The sequence below is a fragment of the Rhamphochromis longiceps genome, linkage group LG14 (assembly GCF_057381845.1).
Source record: "Rhamphochromis longiceps isolate RC_006_pf linkage group LG14, R_longiceps_female_GT1.1, whole genome shotgun sequence".
In the NCBI taxonomy this organism is placed as follows: Eukaryota; Metazoa; Chordata; class Actinopteri; order Cichliformes; family Cichlidae; genus Rhamphochromis; species Rhamphochromis longiceps.
In genome coordinates this window covers 30,545,229-30,557,706 of record NC_140570.1, presented here as the reverse complement: position 1 = coordinate 30,557,706, position 12,478 = coordinate 30,545,229, and the positions used below count along the sequence as shown (strand labels likewise).

At 40.0% G+C, this 12,478-nt stretch overlaps 1 protein-coding gene across 1 annotated transcript; it reads right to left on the bottom strand.

The window, feature by feature from the left end:
* Positions 1-1,213: 1,213 nt before the first annotated feature.
* Positions 1,214-8,098, bottom strand: tlcd1 (TLC domain containing 1). Its single transcript, XM_085380612.1, has 4 exons — positions 7,458-8,098; positions 6,477-6,559; positions 4,051-4,133; positions 1,214-2,709 (listed from the first exon to the last, which is right to left on the bottom strand). The coding sequence occupies exons 1-4, from the start codon at positions 7,661-7,663 to the stop codon at positions 2,311-2,313; spliced, it is 771 nt and encodes a 256-aa protein (XP_085236738.1). The 5' UTR covers positions 7,664-8,098; the 3' UTR covers positions 1,214-2,310.
* Between the last annotated feature and the right edge of the window lie 4,380 nt (positions 8,099-12,478).

The following is a 12,478-nucleotide window of genomic DNA, read 5'->3' as shown; positions in this document are numbered from 1 at the left end:
AGAGAACACATCTTCTGTTTCAAGGTCTTTAAAAGAAGATCTTTTCTGTAAAAGTATTATTTTGAAAACAAGCAACAAGATACATCTGACTGGGATTGTGCTGCTGCCTGCTCTCCATGGAGGCTTTCCCAGTTTCCAAAGAGCTACTGTTAGATGGCAGGAAGATCCAGCTCCACTTGAGTCAAATACAAACAGATTTAATATGACAACCACAAGAGTACCATAAATTATCCCACATTATTGTGTATTACACTTCAGTTTGACAACACTATGTATTATGCACCCGTCTTTTGACAGTCCAGCATCTCTTCAGCCACAAATGGCTTCATAAAGACAAAGGGAGAGGTCCACTCTATTTACACATATAATTAAAATGAATGCTAAAATTCAAAGTCCAAGATCAGAAATTTCCTAATAGCAAGAGGAAAGCTGATCATGATTTTCCCGACGTAAAAAAAACCTGCTACCCATGCAAATGTTAAACATGTAGCAACACAGAGCAAGGTTGTTAGCAACTGTAAAATACAATTTCCAGTTTTTTTATTTTTCTGATAAACTACGCATTTGTCAATGGACATTCTTATGAAAAAAATCAACAACACTCTTCTGGTGTTTTACTTTCTGCAAGGGTGGGCACACAAGAATCTGTTTTTAATTTAGTGACATTTAGTGTATTTAGTCATCAGAGGGTTTACATGATGTGGCATAGACATCCATCTGCCCTCCAAGTGGCTATGACCACATGGACTTCACTGCAAAGGCAAGGGCATCTCCTTGCTATGCATCCCCCAAGCAGGTGTGATAAAACTGCTCGTCCATGGTCCCTACAGCTGTGCATGTCCAAAACAAATACCATCATTTACTGTCTTAGTAATATCAGGTCTTACTAAGACAGAAAATGTTTGTTAAAATATGAATTAATGTATGAATTCTATAACAGCAAAGACAGTGATTTAAGTATATCTAACAGGAATAAATAATATTTTTAAAAACCTCATTTTGGAGCAGTCTGTAAACCTTTTAAATATTTTTACCCAGTTTGACTGTTGAATTCATACATAATGTTTGAAATTAAAGTTAATTTAAATAATGCATAAAAAATATGTCCTTAAATAAGTCCCTGGAAACATTTCAAGGCTGCAAAGCTGTGAGATAACAAGAAGGACATTGTAATGACCTAAAAGTCAAACTTTTGCTTGAAATATTAAAGATCTGCATCATGCAAGTGATTGCTCTGAGTTTCATGAAAAGGTTGCAATTACTCTTATATCTGTAAGCTAATAATTATAAATCTAGTTAATACTGACTGGCTAAACTAACTATAACCTACTGACAAGTAGATTTGTTTGTTTAACCCAGGGGTCTCAAACTTGCGGCCCAGGGGACCACTTGCGGCCCACGTCACCCCTACTTGCGGCCCGTGTATTGACATGAAGAAATACAATGCAACTTGGCCCTTGAAGTTTGGTTTGTTTGTTTTTTTTGTACAACTTGAATACTAAAGTGGCCCTCCGATGAGATGACAGTGCCAGCAGGGGCCCACACCTCATTTAAGTTTGAGACCCCTGGTTTAACCTGTATGAAATTCCAAGTGTGAAAACATTATTTCTAATCTTAATGCAAATCAAAGCTAACTGCTGTTAGATGAAGTTTCATATCTGCTTGACAGCTTTTATCAAAGTTTTTGATTAAAAATATAGTACTCAAAATCTTAGACCTGACATGATGCTTAACTTTAACATTTAAGCAATGGTTTAACACTTTTTGAAAAATTAATTTAACCCCCACTAACATCTGGAAACTATCTGGGCTACCATACGTAGCATACATAAAGAGGAGAAAATACTGGCAAATTAAATATTTTTGCTCAAATTCAACAACTGTTAAAAAACAAGAACAAAAAAGCAACTATTTGTTAATTTACATGAGTACTTTTTTGTTTGTTTGTTGGACAGAGCCAGGCTAACAGTTTCCCTCCTGGTTCCACGCTAGGCTAAGCTAACCAGCTGCTTGCCATAGCTTCATATTTATTGTACTGGTATGAAAACGCTGGTTTTATGGTTTATTCTAACCAGACTCTTGGTAGGTAAACCACTAAGGGTCTTTTACAAAACCTCAATTTATTCTGTAAAAGTTATGATACAAAAAGACATTTTAAATACGCTAATAGTGGTAACATCCCTAGGGTTTGGACTTTTTGTGGCAGTATGTTCTTTGGCAGAGAGACACGATAAGGAAACCTGCCGTCATGAGAAACGCTGTCAGTAACAAAATGACAAAACTATAAAAGACACGTAAACCTTTCCCCTGTCAATCACTAATAAACTTTTTGGTGTTGTTGTTATGCATCCCATTCTGTCCTGCACAGCTCCGTGGGAAGAAGTCTGCACGGAGCAAGCGGTAGAAATAAATTAGGATCATAATATTCATCACCATCATAGAAACAAGAAAGTATCCACCGTGGTCCAGCCAGGAGTAGTTGTGGATAATAAACCAAGTGAGGTAGAACTGGGTGGTGAGGCGAAACATAACGTAGGTGAACAGGTTGGTGAGCTTGTTGACGTAGTACAAGGTGGAAGACTGAGCACTCGCCAGCTTCAGCATCAGCCTCAGATGCAGGGTGACGCTGTTGACCTCCACAAAGAGGGCGATTACAGCGCCGGCTACATAGAGCTGAGTGTACAGGGCATACAGGAAACACCAAATCACCTGAGGACGAGACAGACATAGAGGGTGGTGCAGGTGTTTGTACTAATAGCTAATCTCTTGTGGATTGTGATCTCATTGTTTGCTTTTCTTTGCAGCTCAATTGCTTTTATTGTTTGCTTTGGGACTTTGTCAGTGCATGTCCAGATTCAATCTAAGAATATGTACTATACTCAGTGGAAAACCATGATTTTTCCAACATTAAAAGTAATCGCCGGGTAATATTAAAGGATTTAAAGCAGTAGATAATTTAACAGCTATAATAATCCTTTGTTCAGAGTACATTATAAACAAACCTTACACTTTGGTAGGTAAAACTGAGTTAGACCACTTTTGCCTACAGAACTGCCTTAATTCTTGATGGCATAGATTCAACAAAGTGCTGGAAACATTCCTTAGAGGTTTTGGTTGATATTGACCTGACAGCGTCACACAGTTGCAGATTTGTCCGCTGCATATACATGATGAGAATCTCCCATTGCACCACATTCCAAAGCTGCTCAATTGGATTGAGATTTGGTGACTATGGAGGTCGCTTGAGTAAAGTGAACTCATTATTGTCTTCAATAAACAAATTTGAGATTATTTGAGCTTTGTGATATGTCTTGTTATCCCACTGGAAGCAGCCATCAGAGCACAGGAACAGTGTGGTCATAAAAGGACTGATATGGTCAGTAGCAAAATTCTGCTAAGCTGTTGTGTTAAAATTAAGCTTAGCTGGTACCAAGGGGCCCAAACTGTGCCAAGAAACTATCTCTCATGCCATTACACCACCAGCTGGCTGAGCTGTTGCTATTTTTTCATAACCTCATTTTGACCCTATCATCCAAATGTTGCAGCAGAAATCCAGGCAACATTTTTCAAATCTTCTGTTGTCTACTTTCGGTGAACCTGTGCAAATTATAGTCTTATTTTCTTGTTCTTAGCTTCATCCGGTGTGGTCTTCTGCTGATGTAGCCCATCTGCTTCAAGGTTCAATGTGTTGTGATCTCGAATATGCTCTTCTGCATACCTTGGTTGTACCAAGTGTTTCTTTGAGCAACTATTGCCTTCCTATCATATCAAAGCAGTCTGGCCATGCTCTTAATCTCTAACATCAACATGACATTTTCTCCCAGAGAACTGCCACTCATTGGATATTCTCTCTTTTTTGGGTCATTCTCTATAAAACCTTAGAATATCTGGGAAAACCCAGTAGTTCAAGAGTATGCAGGTTACCCTGACACTACCTTCTTTTTAATGGCTGGCTGGATTTAACATTATGACTTAAATTTTTGACTAAACCAGAGAACAAAACCTCGATCAAGTTAAGAACTCATAACAGTCACGGGCAAATTGTCTTACCAGTGCATGATGGAGTAAAAATTCCCACGATCCTTTTGCATGTCCCGAGAGGATGATATCAGTTGCATCATGCACAAAGTAGCCTGTAAGGAAAAAGAAAAATTCTAAGATTTTGTCTGTGTTTTACTGCTCACTGTAACAAAAGCTTTTCTGAAAATGTTTCCCTGGTGTATTTTGCATATGGGGTGTTTAATTTGCAATAGGGTAATTTTGTTAAAGTCTAGCACCAACCAAAAATGAGAAAAACATGACTGACCCCTGTATTGAAATGATTTTGTACCAGTTCCATAGTTAGAAGAAGAGCACTTAAAGGTGTTTACATGTGAAGTCACAGCAGTTGTTTCTTATACTGATCTCATGGTCACTAGACACCTTTGGGTATATGATAGTATATTTTCAATGGTAGCTGTCATTACATGCGAAGCTTATCAGTTTACTGCAATTCAATACAGTTTCCACCAGCATGTTTCATATACAAAGACTTCTATCATGTCAAAGAATGCAAACCAGTAGGTTAAAACTGCCGACTGAAAAAGAAAGTAAAGATGTCAGGCTTTCATGTGTAAAGATAAGTAAGTAAGTAAGGATCATCTGCCTCAGCCTGTTCCCTGTAAAACACTCCCTTCTATCTGGCAGGCTTTTCACTGCATCGAGAAAATAAGCCGCAGAACACTCAGTAATAATAATAGTTAGTTACAGCCCTCACTGTAGTGAAACTGTCGCTGACCAACCGCATAAAGTGTGAGAGTCACATTCTCCTTCACTTCAATAAATCTCTGCAGCCGTCCGAAGGCAGCGGGACACATTATGCACGACTGTCTGCTGTGGTTGCCTTCATTAAATTATGTGCTGATCACAGCAGTCTGCTACAGAGCAGCAGCATACACGTCTACACAGCAGACTAGTTGATTAAGTATTTTCCCTGCTATGCAGGAGATGGCAGATCAATGTGTGTTGTGACCTCTCTCACACAGTCCTGTGCAGGTTTTTCACCTTTTTATGTCTTAGCTTTTAAATGCATTTAGACTGTAAAGCAGAGGGCACGCTATCTTCCCAAGAAGCAAAGCCGCATCATCATCATCATAATTCCAGCCCCTTATTTCTGAGGCATAGAGATACCTACCATATTTGGATGAGAAATAATTGAAAATCCACAAAGTGACTCAGTTCTCCATTAACCATAACTGACACACAAGTGATTATGAAACCATGTATCCAATCATAAAAAGATAACACAAGAATGAGCATAATCATTATTCCTGCTATGAAGATCTTTTACAACATGAAGTAAACAACAGTTTAGCAAACTAATATTTTAGTTACTTGACAATTGCATCAGTCTTCTTTTAGCACATAAATATTGAAAGAATACGTCAGTAATCGCTTAATCTGTTAGATAAAGCTCCCATTTAATTCTTACATCATGCACTAAAAGATAAATTTCTCAGATGCTAGTTTTAAGAATATTTGAGGCCACAAAGCCGGGTTTCCCTTCCATCCATTTACGGTCATCCAGACACAGCAACACTAAGTGCTGAATTAGTGTTGAGCTAATCTGACAGCAGAGTTAAACGTTTCTCGCCATCATCATTTTTAGAAGTTGCCAGCTAAACAGTTCAGTTATTAAACTGTGTCGACCTCATTCAGCTGGAGGTTTTCTAGTGACTAAGGGTCCCTTTGTACTATAGTATGACTGGCACTCTGCAGCTACGGAGACGCACAACAAGTCCCTCTGTTAAAGAAAATGACCTCCAGTATCTGGTGTGACTGGCCTCAGGGGCACTTATAGCTGTTTGCAGTAGTTACGGTAAATCTTTACAGATTTGTGTCTTCGTAGTAATGCAGAGACACATTGTTTAAACTACACACAGCAGAGCTCGACCTGATCGACGAGTTCTTGGGGGGACTATCTTTGGTGTCCATGGTGATTGAGGGGAGCCGCCCATTTAACTGGAAAGATTCCCTTCTGGGAAAAAGGTGAGAAGTATCTGTTGGCTGCTTCTCTAATGACAGGCAAAGCGGAATTTTACGTGCCCAAAATAATTGCAGTTTGATCAAGTAATGGAAGAAGAATTTTTCATCAGTCAACATCTCTCCCACATTTCTCTCAAACATTAAACTGGAGCTGCAATCGACATAAAACTAATGTACTACTAAAAATGTATTTTACTGGTTTCAGTTTCTCAGACATGAGGGTTTTTTTTCTTTTGGACCTTTAGACAGTTAGATATAATAACATATATAATATGACGATTTTTATAACTTTTAACAGGAAAAATGATTCATCATCAGATTCCATGACAAAAGTAGCCCTATATAACTATACTTTCCCAGTATACAACTACTGGGATGCATAACTATGAAGAAATATATGTCAATTTTGCAGTACCCTTAGCTTTTTTTTAATCCATTATGTGTTTACTGACCTGTGGAGACGCAGACAAGCAGGTAGGATAGAGGGGTGTGGTACGAGTGGATGTCGCTCAGCGTCTCTGGCCAAACCACCACACTGGAGAAGGATACATGTTATGGATAGATGGTTCTGAATTTGCCTCACTCAGACATACATGGGCTCACTCCTGGAGAGAAAAGCCTGACTAAGCAGAGACATTAACATCAGCTGTTATTGAGGGTTTTTTATTTCATGTTCTACCATTTTAATCTCTAGCTCCTCTCTGTTATTCTTTACCATTCTTTGAAGTTTGCCATAAGGGGAACACCTTTAAAAGCAAAGGTTCCTCTGTTCCCCCTCCTTGAATAAACAAGCCACGAAAGAATAACTGTTAATAAATGGCTGGTAGACCTTATCTGATATGTAAAGCAGTTTGCTAAACCCCTTACTTTGAATTGGAAAACGTGTTTTTTCACCCACTTAAGCAGTCAAGTGACTGCAAATTCAAATGGTCACATGTTTAGCAAACTGAATGGAGCTGACAGCTTCAAAGTTTGACCTTGATCCCATTTCTTAATGTTAAAAGATGAGTCATGAGCTCAGACCCGCCCAACATAACTCTTTTTCAAAATGCTTTCACAAGAACGGTTAAGCCAGCAGGTTTTTCCAGTTGATATATCAGCAGTCTGTTGCTTCATTGGGTCTGCCTGCCGGTTGAGGCTGAAACGATTCCTTTCCTTACAAACCTCTGAGTTGTGCATGAATGATACAAACAGCAATAAGAGCTGTATGTGTCTGTTTCATACTGTACAGTGGCAATTCCCTCCCCACTTGAAAATGCCATTCTCTCCCCCATCCCTCACCCTGTGTGAATATGCCCTTCTCATCCTGGCTGCCACAGGCTGTCACTGTTGCGCACACACCCCTACACATGACACATCATGTGCATTGTCAATAGACAATGGTGTCCCAGTGTGGATGGACAGGCAGATGTGTGCGTTGGAAGGACACTTACCAGGTCAGGGCCCAAATCCCAGTCAGCACTGAGTGCACCATAGAGACGGAGAGGTTCTTCCACTTCCAGGAGCGGAAGGCATCCTGCTTTACCACCTTGGGCACGGGCAGCCTTTGGAGCAGCTGGTGGGCCAACCTGAAAATCAAAGAGCACACCAGTACTGACGGGCCTGGGTGACTCTTGAGCACAGGAAGCAGGGCCTCCATACTCTCCTTCCCACCCCGCTGTCTCTTGGCGCCTGCTCTTAATGAGCTCCCTCCCTTCGTCCCCCTGACGTTTTTTGTTTTGTTTTTTTACGCCCCTGTCAGCGTCTCCTCGGCCCCAGTGATGAGCGAATATATGCGTTAAGAGATGGGAGCGTTGTCCAGGCCAGGGAAAAGAGACGCAGCTGCTGCTGCAGGAGATGATCCTAAGCTTCTTTTTCTTTTTTCCCCCCAAATCTCTGCAGAGCTGATTTCCAACTGATGCTGCAGCCTTTTTTTTTTTTCGTTTCACGTTTTCAGCGTGTCGAGCCTGAAGAGGTGGGCTTGGAGGGGATTCCGGTTACAGCTCATTCCAATGCGACGGTGTTTGTCTTCACGCTGCGCCTCGTAACGTTATGTCCCGCCGCTCTCACCCCGCCTGTCTGTGGATCACGAAGGGGGAGTGGTGGAGAGGGAGAGCGGGGTGGGTGGTGCCGTCGCTGCTGCGCCCTTAAAACCAGAGAAACGAAAGACCAGAGGCTGCGATTAGATTTCACAAGAAGAACGGTAGCACTGATCCACCGCGGTCACAGATCCTGCTAAAATGTGGATTTGTGCTCGTGCTGTCGAAAACAAAAATAAGCATAGGAATGTTTGGCACATAGACACGCAGGAGGCGCCGCTCCTTCGTGCGTAAATAACGCGCTGCGCGTAAAAGCGTTTAATTTGTGAATGAGTGTGTTGGGTACAAAGCTGCAAATAAAGCTGAAAAACCCAATCTGTTGGCTACATATCAATATTACCAATAATTATCTAATCGCAATTCTAGCAAAATCCAAGCACAATATTAAAATAGTCCCTTATATGAGAGCTTATTACATCATTGTCGTTTTTATATTCACAGTGGTTTCATTGAAGAGTGCGCATTTCTCTTTACTGATAACACCATGAACAGTTGTTAGTAATATTATTACCGGCTGTGTTCAGCCGCAGCTGTCAAATTAACGTAAATATGTCCAAACAACGACTTAAAAATAAGCTTTAGCGTTTTCAGAGTGTGTAGCTCCATCTTTAGAAAAAAAAAATACAGCCAGGCGCTAGCATGAAAACACACCAGGAGATGGAGACAAAACCTTACACGATGACCTCACATCGCAACCAACAATTATGTGTCACTCAGTTTTTTATAAGACCACCAGGGGGTACCTTACTCTCTAAACTCTACCCTGGAGAAGGGCCGTTGAGACATCCTGAAAAATTCGTCTTTAATAATCTGCATTAATAAAATTATTCCAAAACGGCACATGTCTTTCTGGTAAATAAAAGCCATGTCTGGATGCATCTGAATCCACGAAATTCTTTTTTTTACCTTTTGAAAGCAAACTTCAAATGTGAAAGATGAACAATACAATTAATCTGCTTATACCCAGAGGACAAAGCTCCCTGTAACCAGACACCCTGGAGTTAAAGAGAGAGAGAAATGTAATTTAACACCACTGTTTGTGTTTCCTGGTCCCCTCCCTGTAGTTTTCTTCTTTTCTTTTTTTTTTTTTGTTCTTTTGCAGTGTGAGATGCTGGAATCCTTTTTGCTCTCATAGTTTTTTTAGGCACAGGAACCTGTAATTCCTCACAGCTTCAGGTTTCCAGAAAAAATACTTCAGCCTGCAGATGCAGAAGCCCCTGGTTTCATACAAGAGAAGCTGCTGCTGCTCTTTTGCTATTTAGGTCTTGAGAAGGTCTCCCAATATCATGTGATCTGTTTTAGATGAGAATCTTTCTGTCTGGCTCAGAGTGAACCATATTGATCTTGATTTTCTTTCTCCTGACGGCTGTTGAGAAACAGCTACAGTGGAGACTGTGAGCAGCCAGAAGAAAGAAAATCTAGAGGTCAGCTGAATTCAGCGATTGCATCGTGAATAGCAAACAAAAGCAGGTCTATCTTAATCAGAAAGAGATTTAATTTCACTGTTGGGCCTGAATGTGGCACTGAAGGGTCTAGTAAATAGAATGTTTTTGGTAATGTAAGTGTTTTTAATGTTTCGTTACATTTCTAATAGTTGTACTGACTTTCTCACGTAGTTTGGGGGAAATCTGAGACACTAGTTTACATTTGTTACATTACAAAATTAAGACACTTTACCCTACTGCCTACTGGTGATGGCCAGAGGGGCCGATGGCACGATATGGCAGCCTCGCCTCTGTCAGTCTGCCCCAGGGCAGCTGTGGCTACAACCGTAGCTTGTCTCCACCAGTGTGTGAATGTGAGAGTGAATGACTAGTGGCATTGTAAAGCGCTTTGGGTGCCTTGAAAAGCGCTATATAAATCCAATCCATTATTATTATTATTATAAAATTTTGAGCAGAAGCGGGTAATCCACACCTTAGCATGATCCAACAAAGCTTTTTGTTATGTCAGGAGTGCTTTTTTTCAGTCCCAGTAAATTTTCAGTTGGGGTCAAGTCACACGACTGTGGAGGGAAAGCCACAGCTTCAGTAGTGTTTGGTCTTCTTTGGTTTTCAGTTAGTTCTTTCAGTGTTTTGATGTGTGTTTGGGGTCAGTGTTCAGCTGTAGTAGTAATTCTTCTACACAAAGATGCAAACCAGAGGGTGGAGCATGTCTCTAAAGAATGGAGTACTGCTTCTTCTTGCTCAGGGTGGAGTCCATTCTGTGTCCAGCTGCAGCAATGTTACCTTTCCTAGAAATTTAAGGAAGTTTTTACACAAACGCAAAGAAACATGTCAACATAACCTTCTTCACAGCAGGCGTTCATAGGCAACATTTCAGTCCTGACTAATCTGTTGTCAAAGCTTATGATGCCAAGTGTGAAAAAGGGCTGGATGTTCAAGATATCTCTAAAAACAACTTTACTCCCCCACAATTTCTCATCATGTGTCATGAGAGATCTTTGGAGATTAGTAACAGATAATGCTCTTCAGGTGAGGTTTCATACCTGAGGTTTAGCGACAGTTTCACTGTCCTGCACCGTGCATTCCTGGACACTGACTCTCAAGCATCAGCTGACAGGAGGCAAAATATGTCACTTAGCTGGTCTGAGGAATGCCATATACACTTCAGGGCTGCTTTATGTGTTCTTTGTTGAGATATCATGTTCCTGAAAAAGAGCGAGGTATTGTGTTTTGGACTCACCCTCTACTCACCTATCTCTACATCACCTTTAGTGTCATTTAAAAATCTTGCAGGGAAATTGCAGGGTAAGGTTGAGTTACATGCAGATGACTGTTTGTGGTAATGTACCATTATTTCAGACTGATGATGATAGTGAAGGTATGTACTTTAGCACAGAGCAAGCTTTGTCACAGCACAAAGCATTTATTATTGAGGCAAAGAGGGGAAACAGTGCTGATACAGCTCCCTTCCTACTTGTCTCAGGCAAGGGAAAGGCGCTTTATAATCACCAGGTGTCTGGATGTAAGAGTGCAATAGCTGTCCAAGCTCAAGAAGCTCTACTAATCTCATCCGTCAGACTAGTTCTCATTTCCATTTCCTTTTCACTTTCATTTCAATTTACTTGTTTCCTGGCACAAGTGCATGGCCGGATATTTCACAGAAAATAAGCTCTGCGTTTTGCGTTTTGACAATACAGTCCACGATTTATGGTATAATTTCCCAAGTGTTACTATGTTTTTTTTTATGTTTAAATTAAGTGTGAGTTTTTACTGGTAGGTGTAGTTAGACAATGGAGTAACAACAGAAAAGAAAAAGAAACAAATTATACTGTAAGTGTTTTTAAGTAATGAGTACCCATGAGATACGTTGGAGGAAAGGACTTCTTACATTTTAATTAACCGTATTATCATTACGTGGTCTGTATTATTAAGTACCCTAACCCCCTAACCCCACAGATGTAGGTATAGTTTCCAAAGTGAGGAGCTTTGTAGGAGTGTGCCATCTTATTCTGAAGGGACATGAGGGACAATAAGGTTGAGACCTGGAATTTTGTGGAGTCATACCCTGTAGCCTAAAGAATAAAATAAACAAAATGGGAAATCAGTAATAACCACTTATCAACATGTAAGCAGGGGGCGGTTACAATACTGTATAACTCAGGTTCACCCTAAATATTAGGTAGTTACAGTGTAATAACAGCAGGTTGATCTAAGCTGTAATACATTTCTTGCACTTGACAGCTACTTCCAATCATTCCCTTACTCAACAGTTGTCACCACAGTTGGTAGCTCCACATGCGTGATTTTGCAGTTTTATGCAAGATGTCCTTCCTGACAAAACCCCAAAGGTGATTTGTGTCTTCAAGTGGAATCAAACCAGTGACCTTTCGCTTGTCAAGGAAATGTGGAAACCACTACACAGCCGTTGTGCTTAAAAATACTGTATAATTACCGTTTAAGATGGATAAACATTATCGTTTCTTCTAAAGGACAATTTCCTCTAATGGGAAAACCAAACAAAAACAAATAAATAATATATAAATAATATATTATTTTCAATTTCTTTGTTTCTAAATGTTTCATGCTACTTATTACTTTAAAATGCCCAAATATTTATATAGTGTAGTTTTTGTCCTCTTCTCTTTTAAACCGCAAATTGTGACTCCTTTGTTTTGCAGTACATACAGCAAATCGAAAATGTTTGGAAACTACAATTTATGTAGGTATTATGAAGTACTTCCAATAAAATATAAATAAAACATAACCATATTTCGTTGTATTAAAGTATACGTGTAAGCATAATTTAAAACAATGTTCACCGTGACTGAAAAAATAATTTAAAAAAAAAGGGGGTGTCTGTTTGGTATCTTCCTGTACTAACTGTGTGGAATCCGTCTGTTTTGTCCCTCGCTGGCTGCCGTGGTGCCAGAG

Bases quoted from the DNA above. Each gene is read 5' to 3' on its own strand.
- tlcd1 (XM_085380612.1), bottom strand. From the start codon at position 7,663: ATGGAGGCCCTGCTTCCTGTGCTCAAGAGTCACCCAGGCCCGTCAGTA. The intron at 4,134-6,476 runs GTCAGTAAACAC...TTTTCCTTACAG, and splicing joins GCTTGTCTGCGTCTCCACAG to GCTACTTTGTGCATGATGCA. The intron at 2,710-4,050 runs GTAAGACAATTT...TCTCGTCCTCAG, and splicing joins TTTTACTCCATCATGCACTG to GTGATTTGGTGTTTCCTGTA.